Source organism: Mustela nigripes, chromosome 3 (genome assembly GCF_022355385.1).
Source record: "Mustela nigripes isolate SB6536 chromosome 3, MUSNIG.SB6536, whole genome shotgun sequence".
NCBI lineage: Eukaryota > Metazoa > Chordata > Mammalia > Carnivora > Mustelidae > Mustela > Mustela nigripes.
The window spans coordinates 102,338,403-102,353,494 of record NC_081559.1 but is presented as its reverse complement, the minus strand read 5'-3'; the positions used below and the strand labels follow the sequence as shown (position 1 = coordinate 102,353,494).

General features: G+C 44.0%; 2 protein-coding genes across 6 annotated transcripts in view; one reads left to right on the top strand and one right to left on the bottom strand.

The window, feature by feature from the left end:
• Positions 1-9,120, bottom strand: part of CFAP221 (cilia and flagella associated protein 221) — an 87,237-nt gene extending 78,117 nt beyond the window's left edge. For 4 of the 5 annotated variants that reach the window (XM_059394444.1, XM_059394443.1, XM_059394446.1 and 1 more), the window contains exons 1-3: positions 9,033-9,120; positions 7,325-7,510; positions 5,018-5,118 (exon numbers count right to left, since the gene is read on the bottom strand). In XM_059394444.1, the coding sequence (XP_059250427.1) occupies positions 5,018-5,118; positions 7,325-7,463 (240 nt within the window). In that variant the 5' untranslated portion in view covers positions 7,464-7,510; positions 9,033-9,120. Of the gene's footprint in view, positions 1-5,017; positions 5,119-7,324; positions 7,511-9,032 lie in introns of those variants that run through there. The other variant, XM_059394447.1, reaches the window with a different exon arrangement.
• Positions 9,121-9,215: 95 nt separating this feature from the next.
• SCTR (secretin receptor) overlaps positions 9,216-15,092 on the top strand; it is an 87,018-nt gene continuing 81,141 nt past the window's right edge. The window contains exon 1 of the mRNA XM_059394455.1: positions 9,216-9,309. The gene's annotated coding sequence lies outside the window, so the exon portion shown is untranslated. The remainder of the gene's footprint in view (positions 9,310-15,092) is intronic.

The following is a 15,092-nucleotide window of genomic DNA, read 5'->3' as shown; positions in this document are numbered from 1 at the left end:
GAAACCTGTCGCTTCCTCCAACCTGAGTGTGACAGAACAAATTCAAATATGCCCGCCACTCATTTGTATGTGAAGGATAAGCACTGGAATTCAGTAGGTAATATCTACATTGTCAAATGAATAAAAAATTACCAATTAGAAAATACTGAATTCATTTCTTTCTTTCTTTCTTTCTTTTTTAAAAATTTGACAGAGAGAGACACAGTGAGAGAGGGAAAACAGGCAAGAGGAGTGGAAGAGGAAGTAGCAGGCTCCCAGCAGAGCAGGGAGCCCTATGCAGGGTTCAATTCCAGGACCCTAGGATCATTACCTGAGCCAAAGGCAGATGCTTAACCCACTGAGCCATCCAGGTGCCCCTGAATTCATTTCTTTCTTTCTTTCTTTTTTTTTTTTTTTAAGATTTTATTTATTTATTTGATAGAGATCACAAGTAGGCAGAGGCAGGCAGAGAGAGAGGGGGAAGCAGGCTCCCTGCTGAGCAGAGAGCCTGATGTGGGGCTCGATCCCAGAACGCTGGGATCATGACCTGAGCCGAAGGCAGAGGCTCTAACCCACTGAGCCACCCAGGAGCTCCCCTGAATTCATTTCTTAAAGAATTAAACAACATAGGGGAGTGCCTGAGTGGCTCAGTGGGTTAAGCCTCTGACTCTTGATTTTAGCTAAGGTCATGACCTCAGGGTTGTGAGATTGAGAGCCTGGTGTTGGGCTCCATACTGGGCATGGAGCCTGCTTAAGATTCTTGCTCTCCCTATGCCTTTTCCTTACCATTTACCCCTCTCTTGTGCCACTCTCTCTCTCAGAATAAATAAATAAAAATAAAAATAAAAATAAAAATAAATTAAAGGGGCACCTGGGTGGCTCAGTTGGTTAAGCCTCTGACTCTTGATTTTGGATCAGGTTATGATTTTGGGGTCCTGGGATCAAGCAATGGATCTGGCTCCCCACTCAGCAAGGAGTCTGCTTGGGGGCTCTCTCTACCCTCTCCTTCTGCCTCTCCCCATAACTGGCTTGTGCACGTGGACTCTCTCTCTCTCTCTCTAAAATGGATAGATATATCAAAAAAAAATTTTTTTTAAAAGAATCAAACAACATAGATCCCATTCATTATAATAAAAGATGTAATATTTGGCTATATGGTGGGGAGTAGTGTTAAAAGTTGCAACAGGGAATTGAAAACTAATGCCATTATTTCAGAAAGCCTAAAGGAACTGTTAATTTCTAACAATTTTGTTTTAGGTTGGCAACATCAACACTGGTTGTCTCGTGAGAAACCTAATTATTTACTTAATAAATATAGTTTTCCAGACAAACAAAATCTTTCTGCGAGGAAAAAAGAATTTAAGAGGTCTTTGTTTTGAGAAAACTGGGAACCATTCTTTCAAATTTTAAAGTAAGTCAAAGCATTGATCTCACTATGAATCCAAGTAAAATGCTTTAAATCCTTTAACCCGATCTAGATCAATCTCGAATGTTAATGAACAATTTATTGTGGTTTGTAAACCCACATTCAATCATTCCATTCTTGGGCAATTTGCAGTTTCCTGTAGCAAAACCAAGATAAAAGCAGAGCTGGATTTTCCCCTTTCTTTGGCAAGAATCTCAAGGTAATTGCCTTAGGCTTCCGCTTAACTTTGCTAGTGGAAACAGGAGGCTGACCCTCCCAAGATCTCCCAGAATGTTATTAAGATGAAATCATTTTGTACTTTTATCTGTGCCTGTTTGTTTTCATGTCTGAAAGAAGCAGTATGATTATATAGACTTTACACTGTATTTACTTGGGAGTGTGTGAGTCTTTACCAAGTCATTCTCTTTCAATGAAGTGAACTCAATGTCATTCATAAGTGTTTACTGAGTAACTTTTATGTGTTAGGCATTGTGCTGTATCAAAGAGATGGTCTCTGTTCTTCAACAGAATGAAGCTTTTATCTCCCTCCCCAAACCCTACAATCCAGGTAAACTAGATTGTACACTAGTGTCCAAATAAGGAGCATACACCCTGGACCTCTCTCAATGTCTTCCTTTATGCCATGAATACCTTCTTCCCACTTCTCTTTCCTTGGGGCTATTTCAAGTGGCTTCTTCTCCCACAAGCTTTTCCTTTCTTTGTTTTTTAAAATATTTTTAAGTAATCTCTACACCCAATGTGGGACTCAAACCTAGAACCCAGAGATCAAGAGTACCATGCTCTACTGACTAAGCCAGCTGGAAGTTTCCATAAGCCCCCCCCCCCATATTGTTACTTATTAGGGAAATGCGAACAAAGCATGCAAATAAAAAAATACAAATAAAATAGTGAATTGAGCAGATGGTTTCTCCTCTGCTGTCCTGCCTGCCACTCCCTTGTGGTGCATTCAATAAGCTTCTATCACCTTAAAAAAACAAACAAACAGTGAGTTGAATGGTGGCCTCAAGAATGTATGTTCACATCCTAAAACTTAGCCCCTGTGGATGTGACCTTATTTGGGAAAATGATCTTTGCAGATGTTATTAAGTTAAGGACCTTGAGATGAGATCTTCCTGAATTATCCAGGTAGGCCTTAGTCCAATGATGTATCCTTTTAAAAGAGGAGAAGTCACAGAGCCAGAGAAGGTATATAAAGGTAGAGGTAAAGAGTGGAGTTACATACACCCAAGCCAAGGAACACCTGCCAGAAGCTGCCATAGGCAAACAGATTCTCCCCAAGCACCTCTGGAGGGAGCACAGCTCTGCATACATCTTGATTTTGGACTTTGTCCTCCAGAATAAATTTCTATTTTTTTTAAGACCCTCAATTTTTGGTTATTTGTTATAGCAGCCCCCAAAAAACTAATATACCTACAACCCAACAATTCTACTCCTTGGTATATATCTAAGAGAAATGAACATCTGTCACATAAAAATACATACAGGAATGTTCCTAACAGTGTTATTCATAATAGCCTCAAAGTTGACATCTAAACGTCCACCAGCTGATGAATGGATAAACAAAATGTGGTAGAGACGTACAATGGAATAGTATTCAGTCACAAAGAGGAATGAGGTACTGACAGATGCTACAAGGTGGATGAGCCTGGGAAACAACACTAAATGGAGGAAGCCCGTCACAAAAGACTTCGTCATGTTACATGATTCCATTTATATGAACAATCCAGAATAGTTAAATCTATGCCAACAGAAAGCAGATGAGCAGTTGCCTAGGGTAGGGGTAGACTGGGTAGGGAATAAGAGGAGTGAGGGAACTGGAGGGTAGGGAGTGAATTATTTATTCCTATATTCATTATAAACAATGAACAATTCTGAAAGATAATTATTTTAGATCTACCCTATCACCATGGAGACATCAAACCTAACACCAGAAAAAGTAGGCTCCGAAACCACTTCCTAACCTTGGTCTTTGATGCTCCGTTCTAAGAAGTGCATGCTTGTAGGTTGACTGGCAGATTGCCTAATAGACTGGTTTTAAAACCTTACCCTCTTTCTGAGAGGAAACGCTTGGCACCTAACAGATTTCTCTCTGGGTTTATTCTCTCTCTACCCACTTCGATGCACTAGGATGCATGGAAATGGCATCCTCTGTTGGGGACTACTTGATAGAAACCTAACTTTACCTCCCGACAGCTTTAGCATTTGTCATCTTCCCCCCCCTCTCTAAAAGTAGAGACTTTTGTGGTTGTTGGTGACAGAGCCAGAGGTGGAGTGTCGTATACAAAGCTGGAGTCTCAGAGGGCTCATGAGGAGGGAGGCTGCCTCTGCCCCCCTCCAACCAGGCATAGAGGTCATTTGGCTCAGACCCAGAGCCCAGCAGGGGTAGTTCTGAGACACCTGCTCAGTGTGACTTTAGGGGACTGAAGTGAAGTCAGTGAGGTTATAGAGCTTAAATGTTCAGGTCCCGGGCTCCCGGGGGGCTCAGTTGGTCTGACTCAGTCAGTGTCTGACTCTTGATTTCATCTCAGGTCATGAACTCAGGGTTGACAGGCTGTGGGCTGGATGTGGAATCTGCTTAAGATTCTCTCTCCCTCTCCCTCCGTCCCTCCCCATCCCTTTAAAAAAAAAAAAAAATTCAGGTCCCTCTAAGCATAGGAGTTAGGAATGTTGGAGCCACCCCAGGCCCACCCAGTCTGAACCCACAGGTCAATGAGGGGACCCTTCCGTGGTGGGCTGTAGTCCATCCTTTCAACTGCCCCTCCTGGAACCGTCCAGTAGGACGGACCCTTGCCACCCAGACCTGGCTTGAATCTCTCTGGCCAGAATGGCTGATTTAGGCATGAGCACTGGACCTGAGCACGTGAAACAGAATGCTCACTGAAGCCTCCTAGGAAAGGGATACCCCTCTCCCTGGTTGTGTAGGCTTGGAGGAGGAAGGCACTGGTTTGGAATAAGGCAGCTTAAAAGTCAAAGTCAGTCTCTATCACTTTTACTAGCTGTGTGTTCTTGAACCAACTATTGAAACTTCTGGAATCCTGGTTTCCTCATCCATATAATGAGAATAATATCACAGCCTCCACAGAGCTGGGGTAAGGATGAAATCTAATCATGTGAGACGTGATCACCATGAGACAGCAAGCACAGTTGCTAGCCCCTAAGAATGGGTCAACAATGACACCTCTTTGGAAAGAATGCTATGAGGAGCCCTTGGCAGGGGGAAAGTAGCTTGTCCAAGGACACTGGCGTGGCTTTAAAATTTCTCATCCTAGGGGCGCCTGGGTGGCTCAGTGGGTTAAAGCCTCTGCCTTCAGCTCAGGTCATGATCCCGAGGTCCTGGGATCGAGCCCCGCATCTGGCTCTCTGCTCAGCGGGGAGCCTCCTGCCTCCTCTCTCTCTCTGCCTGCCTCTCTGCCTACTTGTGCTCTCTGTCTGTCAAATAAATAAATAAAATCTTAAAAAAAAAAATTCTCATCCTAGACCCAACTTTCTGGCCCAACTCACACCTATGCTTCTGCAGATAATGCTGCTCTTTAAATGAATGAGTTATATAAATGCAGAACATTCGTGTCATTTTGTTACCATGATTAATTACCCCACTTAAAAAATACCTACCAGAATCTGTTGGTGGTGTTTTTCAACTTCGTAGCCTCCAAAATGCAATATGCCAGGTTTTGCCTGTATAACCTTATTATTCACAACTTTCGCATAAACCTCTATAAAAACAATGTAGGTAAGTACACCATAAGATGAGACATAAGAGAAAATATTAGATAAATGAAGATCCTATGAATGTGAGCTTTCTTTAATTTAGGGTATTTTTAGCATATGGAAATTTCAGACAGAGGATACAAGATCAATGATCTATTCCAAATGAACTGTACTGCTTCTCCTTCTATATTTACACATCATTTGGGAGATAACCAGCATCACAACACAAATTCACATGTATTGTTTATTACCCACTAAAATAATCTGCTCTTTAAAAAAATAAAATAATCTGCTCTTCCTATTTTATACAAGTCTTCGTAACAAAACATGAGCTTGCAATAGCACACACCCTAACTTTGCTGCTCTGCGTAACCCTTATGTGACTTATTATGTAACAAATACACAGTTTAAAGACTCCAAGTGTTTAGTTTCATCACTAGATTATTTACCTGTTATCATTGGATTTCCTCCAAATAGAATTACAATGTGATAGAATAATCGTAAAGCTCTGAGTCATTATTGCTCTGGACAGTAAAGTCTCAAACTGCTATTAGTGTAACGTGAATATCTTTTTAATTTTTCTCTTCGGTTCTGAGAACGAGGTTAAAACAGCCGATCTCACAAAAGTGTCCAGGTCTAGAATACTTTCCCCAGCTCTTCATGAGGCAGGAGTTGAGACGTGTAGAGGACGCACCGAGAACCCATGGCAACCCACTAGGCATTTGTTCATAATCCTTGTTCCAGCCCTATGCAGTGGGTACTATTTCCATTGTTCCGGTGAAGGAGCTGAGACTCAACAAAACTAAGCAACTTGCCCATGGCCAGGAGTTAAAAATCAAACCCAGGTCTGTCCGATTCCAACCACTGAACAGCCTCTCTCAATATGAAGGCACTGTTCAGTTTCTTACACATAATGACCTTTTACCTTTGGCTATTGCCAAACACACATGAGCCTGAGACACCCTCCCCCATTGCTTAGCCTGCTGTGATTCTTATAAACATTTGGAGTGCATATGAAATGATTGGTGGTCTTCTCCTCACCAGGTGACCTGACACTGTCATCAGGTTTGGGCCAAACCAAAGGGCTGGGATGGGGTCAGGATGGTGTTTCTGGGGGATGGGTGATCAGTGTGGGTTATTTGATCATTTTTTAAGTATTGAAATGAACCTTCTCTGGTAAACTTGTTAAATGCTGAACATTTTGCTTTCGTTACTAGGGCCGCAAAATAGACCCAGAACCGATACTTTTCTGTTGATGCCCAGAAAGAGTCAAGTCTACCAATTTGCACTCAGTAAGTTCTATGGTGACGAAAAAGCCACACCGAAATACCACATTTCAGCATCTGTGATGGGCCTTGAAAGATGAGTGAGGAGCGGCCTAGTATGATGGTAGAGAGCTGGAGATTGGTCGACCGTGACAGAACAACACCTCTCCACCCAGCTGTGCCGCCATGGATAATTCCTTTGACCTCCCTGAGCCTCAACTTCCCCACCAGTAAGATAAAAACTGAACGTTGACATTGTGTGGATTAAGTGAGAATAATGTAGGCAAAATGATTAGCCTCTTACATACTAGCTACAAGATTTTACTAGGCTTTCCATGTGCATGGCAGGGAAAGGATGTGCATGGAAAAAGGCAAGCAGGTATAAAGTGCATGTGGTCTTGAAGAAGCAGGAGTAACTGTGTGGTTGGAGCTGGGAAAGAGCAGTGCACAGCGCGGGGATGGTGCTCGGTGGGCAGGCTTGCATCCACAGAAGAGGGGGCCAAATGCCTAGTGAAGGAAATTGCAACTCTATTCCCAATGCAAGGGAACCCCTGAACGTATCTGAGTAAGATAGGGGCAGGGCCAGCCATGACTGCACAGAGGAAACTGATGGGGTGTGAAGGTGATACAGAGGAGAGCACTAGGATAACCCAGTGATCCTGCTGAGGATGAAGAACAAGGCAGTGGGGACAGACAGGTAAGCTGTTAGAGGAAGCAATAGAACTTGGTGACTTGGTGACTCATTTACATCAAAAGAATCTATCACGAGTGGAGGGACCTAAATAGAACCATAATAGCTTAATAATAAAGGCTATTGTGAGCCCATAAAACAATATAACCCATTAAACAATATAGAGAAATCAGCACCAAAAATACCATTGTGCTTTCTGGACTTTGGATCCTCCGGTAAGATGTAAATTGTAAAGCAAATCTCTTTTCTACTCACTTGATTCTAGAAGGTGATTAGGTACTTCCCTTCTTTTCTTGGGCTCCTCCACTAGCCTTTTCAAAAGGAGGGGGGATACATTAGTAAATGGTTCTTCGGCATTGCCCAGTTCTCTGCTGGGGGTTTTCACCACTGCCATTTTATCATGAAAAATCGAGTCTTCTTTTTAGAGCCAAAGGTCATTTCCTGGGGGTGGGGGTGGGGGGGACCAAACAACAGCAGTATGAGAAACCACACACATAGTTGTTTTTTTCTCAGTCTTTGACAAATGTACCTCTGTGACTGTGTGTACCAGGCCCTCCCTGCCTCGCTGCCTCTCCTGGCCACTCCATTCCCACACAGAGATGTCCCATTAATCTCGTGTCACACATCACAACCCAATATCATGCCTTTGCTCAAAACCCTTCTGTTGTCCTTCATTCTCTCTCCTCAAAGCTTTCCCCAAAATGTAGTCCTGAGATGCTTTTGAGCTATTAGGAGGGGTATATGAATGGAAAAATAAATCAAATTGGAAAAGTTTGAAGTAAATAGTTAAACAGGCTTCTTCTGAGATTTCTCCAAATCAGTCTCTTAGTTACATGTGACCATGAAACCCTTTACCATTTGACATCCTAGGGCCAACTTCCAGGGTCCGTCTCTGGGGTGATGAGAAGTTGGAGTGGCCGGTGGACCTCCTCCAGCACCACAGAAGGCATTCCTAGGAGCTCTGCCCTAGGATCTAGGGTCCTGGTTCACGGGGACCCTTTGTCAGACTTGCTTTTCCTTATCATGTTAAGTTCCACTCTCTTCATAAAGTCTATGCGGACCCCAACACCCTTCCACATTCTTCAGCAATTAACGCCTCTACTACTCATTGGGTCTTAATGATTTATTGCCTTGTGCGCTCTTTATAAAGCCTATATATCTTGCCACCTTCTACAGCTAAGTCTCTAAATTTGGGGGTCCTTGTACATGCTTGGGGGGCTGCTCTGCGATGTCTCTGAGAGTGAATGTAAAATCATATGTGGATCTTTATGTGCTTCTTTCTCTCTCCTCTCTCTCTTTTTTTTTTTTCCTGGAGAAGGCTCATAACTCTAGATTCCCTGCAGTCCACAGCACCTAACAAAATACAGTAACCACACTGAAGACAGTGTTTAATAATCATTGCCTGGAAGTTTCTCCTTTCCCCTTACCTCCTCCCACCTCCTCTCACTAGCATCTCTGAAGACTTGTCCCTCAGCACAGCCTCCCCTACACCAGTGTACTTCCCCTCCATCCCTTCAACAGCACCTGCCTCTAGTTCACTTCCAGGCTCCCTCTCCGTGGCTGCCTCAAGTTCCCTGCCTGGACTTCGCAGGAACAAGGGCTAAACCATTTTCAGGAGAGCTCCTATTCCAGTTCACTCACTCCGGGGTGAACCCGTCTCTTTTCGCACGCCCCGGTCCTTGGTCCCCTGGTCGCATCCTCTCTACCCGCAGGCCCTCTCACCCTAGCCAAACGCCTGCTCCCCTCAGAGCCCCTTTACTCCGTCTCCTGCTAGGGGTCGGGGTCGACCCCAGACCCACGCAGCACCCCCATGCTCACACAACCCTTTAGGCCGACCTCTCTCTCCTCTGACCCCAGCCCAGGCTGACCCGCAGCGGGACACCCGCCCCGGGTTCAGGCTGCCTGAGCCCCTCAGCGGCGGCCCAGGGAGCCAAGTCCGCGCCCCAGGTCCCAAGCGGCTCACACAGGAGATGGTTCCGGGGCGGAATTCCGTGGGTGCCCTTGCTGGCGTCGGCCTAGGCGTCGGCGTCGGCTCCGAGCGTCGCCATGACGACGCGGACAAGCTCCCGGGGGCGGTGTCTGCGGCCGGACGTGACCAAACTCCCCAGGGACGTGGGGGCGGAGGTTGCGGTCAGAGGAGGCCCTGCGGCGGCGGCTCGAGGTCCGGAGGCCGCAGGTGACTTCTGGGGACTCGGAGCAGTCTGGAGGGGCTCGAGAACAGAGAAAGAGCGATCTATGAGGTGCGAAGGCAATGGATTCCCGAGGGGAAGTGAGAAAGTCGGGGGACACCGTAAACTGGAACCCTGAGGGAGCGGACCGCGGGAGGGGGCGCGGGCCCAAAGGGGCGAGGCCTCCCCAGCTCAGTGGGCGGGGCTTCCCGGCACACCTCCATTCATGGAATCGCTGAATACTTAGGTATAGTTTGTTCTACATTTTCCGTTATGTAAATTTCCAACACGTAAAAAGGTAGGCAGAATAGTACGATGAACCTTCAACACCTATCTGTAACGATGGTCAAGTCATGGTCAATCTTGTTTCGTCTGCACCTTTCCCCTACAACCTGTATCATTTTGAAGAAAATCCCAGGGATCATTTCATCCATAAGTATTTCAGAAATACCTCCAAAAGATAAGAACTCTTTAAAAACGTAACCACAATTCCAGTGCCTTAAAAATTTAATTTAATTGCCCCACGAGTGTCATAAATGTCACGTTTAGAGTTGCCACGATGAATCAGAATTCAAATAAAACTCACACATTACAATAGACTGATAGGTCCTTTAGGTGTCTTTTAGTTGACAGATGCTCCCTCCGTAGCTTTTTGTTGTTGCAAATTATTCACTGAAGGAACTGTTTCTGTTCTGATACTGATATTTAGGAGTTGTAAACCACAAACCTGGACTTGCTCCCCAGACTTCCTGCCGTGTCTGCTCCATCCTGCTCACCCGTGGACACTATTCCTTACACAGATGTTTCAAGCTTCTCTCTTCCCAGGAGTTGTCCCTGTCTCATTTTTTTCATTGTATGCCTTGACACTTGCTTGATATTATTTATGGCTTCGTGTTGATAAGAAATTAGAGTAGGAAGCCAATAAGAGTATCTGCCTGTTCTACACCCACATCACTTGTGCTGTATGTGGTTCCCTCCCCCCCCCCCCCCCCCCACTGGGAATATTCATTTTTCCCATCTTCCTATTCTCCAATCCGTCCCTGCCACCAGGGTCACTGGTTAAAAGTTTCCCCATCTTTCAAGGCTAGTCTGGAGGTATCGTCTACCCTCCCCGTAGCCCTCCCAGTCAGAAGTACTGTTTCCTTAGTCTGGGTTCCATACGCTTTGTTTTAGCATCTTTTTCGGCACTTATCTTCTTATATGTTGCACCCATTACTGATTGTGTGTCTTAAGCTGTGAAATTCTTTTTTTTTTTTTTTTAAGATTATTTATTTATTTATATGACAGAGAAAGACACAGTGAGAGAGGGAACACAAGAAGGGGGAGTGGGAGAGGGAGAAGCAGGCCTCCCTGCTCCGACCAGAGAGCCCAAAGTGGGGCTCAAACCCAGGACCCTGGAGTCATGACTTGAGCAGCAGGCAGACATCCAACGACTGAGCCACCCAGGTGCCCCTAAACTGCAAAATTCTTATCAGGAGGGCACTGTGCCTTATCTTTGGATCTCCCGCAGATCTTTGTTTATAGTGATTATCTAGTAATTGTTGGCCAAGTGGGTGAAAAAAAATCCATTTGTTTATACAGCGTGTTGTTTTAGTTCTTTCCCCTTTGTTGCCCCAACAAGGTTGTAGATTTTAGAATAAATACTTTGTTTCCCACAGTCCCAGACCTTTCCACTCCAGCTTAAATCATCAAATGCTTGTTTCTGTACACTAGTTAATGGGTATTGGGTAACACATTTTAATTTGTCCTAAAGTTTTTTTTTATAAAAAGTGGTGAATTCTCTATTTCATAGGTAAATATAGACATAAAAATAGATATGGAGATATGGATAGAGATATAATATGTAGGTCTCTGTATAATTCACCATATTGCGCATTATAGCATAGTGGACACTGCTGGTTGTCTACTCCCACCTTCCAGCTTTGCTCAGTCTTCTCCCAGTTCCAGTTCCCCAGATCCCCACTCCTAGCAGTAGCTGCTGATTAGTCCACACCTGTCATGGAACTCCCCATCCACTTGCAACAACTGATTTACCATTCAGTATGTAACCAGCTCCCACAGAGACATTACAGAAAGACTTCTGGGAGACCTCTGGAAAAGGTTTCCTCCTAAGAAAGAAACACACATAAATACAGTATCTTCCTCTTTCTGGACATTGTAGTCTCCTAAAGTGATTCCTTGGAAACTCAGCAGCCATCAGAGGCCAGGAGGGGCCTGAGCATGAAGGTGAAGCTGGTGAGCAGGAGGCAGGAAGATTCTGGACATGGATGACATCATCTCACCTCTATTTGCCTGGTACCCACATCCCATTATCTCTTTTTTTCAACTGAAAACATTCTGACATATAATGATCTCTCTCTCTCCCTCTCTTTTTTTTTTTTTTAAGATTTTATTTATTTATTTGACAGAGAGAGATCACAAGTAGGCAGAGAGGCAGGCAGAGAGAGAGAAGAGGAAGCAGGCTCCCTGCTGAGCAGAGAGCCCGATGCGGGACTCGATCCCAGGACCCTGAGATCATGACCTGAGCCGAAGGCAGCGGCTTAACCCACTGAGCCACCCAGGCGCCCCTCCCTCTCTTTTTTAAGATTTTATTTATTTATTTGAGAGAGGGTAAGAGAGCAAGCAGGGGAGAGGACGGAAGGGGAGGGACAGAAGGATGGGGAGGGAGGAGGCAGGAAGGGGAGAGGGGGAGAGCTGGGGGAGAAGCAGGCTCCCAGCTGAGCAGGGAGCCCAACACAGGGCTCAATCCCTGTGATCATGACCTGAGCTGAAGGTAGATGCTCAACCAACTGAGCCACCCAGGTGCCCAGACATACAGTGATTTCTAAACACTCCTCCAAGTGTGAATGTTGCACAGGAGCTTGTTAGAAATGCAGAATTTCAGTTCATCCCAGACCTACTGAATCAGAACCTGCATATTGATAAGATACCCCGGAGATTCACAGACACATTAAAGTTTGAGAATCACTGTACCAATGCCCTACAATTACAGTTGTTTTCAATGATCAATTATTTAACCAATTTGCTTATGTATTTCTCATTTATTTTACTGAGAGTTTTTGGCGAGCAGAATACAAAGGTATTACAGCCTCTGCCAAACTAAATCCATGAAATGGGTGTGAAGACAGGCACAGAAACTCTAAACTATAAGCATCCGCTTCAGAAGCACTGGGGAACAGATAATATCCTTGCTTTAAACTCCTCGATGTCGGGGTGCCTGGGTGGCTCAGTGGGATAAAGCCTCTGCCTTCAGCTCAGGTCATGATCCCAGGGTCCTGGGCTCTCTGCTCAGCAGGGATCCTGCTTCCCTTCCTCTCTCTCTCTTTCTCTCTCTCTCTCTGCCTACTTGTGATCTCTGCCTGCCAAATAAATAAATAAAATCTTAAAAAAAAAAAAAAAACAACTCCTTGATATCTTCACACTGTATGGAAAAGAAAATGTAAAATACTTAACACAGAAAAGAAATATGTTTGCAAGGCTCTCTAAGATGTTACTTATGACCTTCTCTCTCCACCTTCTCCTTGCTTCCTTGATGCACACTACCCTCTCCCCACCCCCCGCCCCCCCAACACCCCAACTCCCGCCCCGACCCTGTGTGCTCCACCCCTCCACCCCACCACATCCCCTTGGCCTGGTGTGGTGGGTTAAAGCAAGCTGAAAATTCTGACACTCCTCTCAAGGGGTCCCTGTGCCCTCCCCTTGAATGTGGGTGGGTCTGGGGCTGCTTTATCTGCCCAATCCAGTCCTGCCTGAATCTCTGATCTCAACGTTCATGAGAAATAATAAAATGGTTGTGATTTCAAGCCTATAAGCTTTGGGATAGATATAGCTACAGTGATAAATTACGAGAAACTTGGCTAATTCCTACTCAGCCTAAGGATCTCTTCTTTGGAAGAGATCTTCTTTGGGGCTTTCCCTGGTTCCCCTTTCTAAATCAGGCCCTACCCCACCATCTTCTCTCCCTGCACTGGGTGCTCTCCCTTCAATGCGCTTCCTGCAGAACGTGGTTCTAGACCAATGGGGCTGACCTTTACTGAACTATTAGTTCTTTACTGAGATAGCAGTTCTTTACTGAAATATCCGTTTAGTAGAGGCTAACTTGTTTATCACTGTATGCTCATTACCTTGTATATTGCCTGGCACATGGTAGAACTTCCAAGACAGTTGTAGGATAAAGTCGTTAATGAGTTATGCCAAGTGAGATCTAAATTTATATATACGTATACATGTATGTGTGTGTGTATGTATAGAATTGGAATACGGACAATATATTCATATGGTTCAAAATCTAAAAAGTAAAAAAACTCCCTCCTACCCCCGTCCTTAATCACCAGGTTTCCTTTCCCAGAGGCAACCTATGTTGCTAAATTCTTTTTTTTCAAAGGTTTATTTATTTATTTTGAGAGAGAGAAAGGGTGTGCACTCGTGGCAGCAAGGCTGAGGAGTGGAAGGAGAGAGAGAATCTTGATCTTATGACCCTAAGATCATGACCTGAGCCGAAACCAAAAGTTGGACTTTTAACGAAGGGCCCTTTGGGCACCCACCAGATTCTTATTTGTCTTTTAGTAATACATTACACATACACAAGCCATTATACGTATGCTTGCATTTATAAGAAGTTCACCCCCTGTTTAAAAGCCCAAATAGGGATGCCTGGGTGGTTCAGTCAGTTAAGTGTCTAACTCTTGATTTTGGTTCAGGTCATGATTGCAGGGTCATAAGATTGAACCCCATGTTGGGCCCCATGCACAGCAGGAAGTCTGCCTGAGATTCTCTCTCTCTCCCTCTGCTGCTCTCCCACCTCTAAAATAAGTAAATAATTCTTTAAAAATAAGTAAATTAAAAATAGAAGCCCCAATAGCTCACTCTTCTGTTTCCTCTTTTCTTCTACTTAAAAATATATCTGGGTAATCATTCCATATTTGTGCATGAAGTATTATCCTCATTCTTTTTTTTTTTAAAAGACTTTATTTTATTTTTTTAAAGTAATCTCTACACCCAAATGGGGCTTGAACTTAGCAACCTTGAGATCAAGAGTCACATGCTCTACTGATTGAGCCAGCCAGGCACCCCCTTCTTCGTTGTTCTTTTCTAGCTGCAGAAATTCTATAACTCTATAATCAGTTTGCTATTATTGAATATTGAGGTTGTTCCTGATCTTCTGCTATATAAACAATGTTGTAATGATTTACATAAGTGCACGTGCCATTTCTATAAACTTGCACATACCTTCATTCATAGGCATGTGAGTGTATCTATAGGAAAAGTTCCCAGAGTAGAAGTGTTAGGTCAGAGGGTCAGTGCATTTGTAATATTGATTAACTATTGAGGTTGCCTTCCATGGCCTTTGTCTTAATTTTACTCCTACTTATAAGGTATCAGAGGACTGGTTTCCTTATGACCTCACTACCAGAAGATATTATAAAACCTTCATGTTTTTGTCAGTCCAGTAGGTGAAGAGTAGTTTTTCAGTATGGATTTGTTTTGTAGCTCTCTAATGATAAGTAAAACTGAGTATGCTTTCATATGTTTATAAGACATTTATGTTACCTATTCTGCAAGTTCATGTCCTTTACTCATTTCCCATACGGTTCTTGATTTTTTTCTTATTAAATCACTGGAGCACTCTCTATATTACAGTCTTTTGTTGCAAAAAGTTTCCTTAGTTTATCATTTGACTTTGCTCTTAATGGTTTTTGTCTTTTAGGATTTTAAAGAAATTTTATGCTGTATTCATTGTGTATTGCTCCATAAAAAAGTACCTAAAACTTAGTGACTTAGAACTATAATCCTTTATTCTTTCATGGTTTTTGTGGGAAGGGAATTCAGACAGGGCACAGCAGAGATGGCTTGTA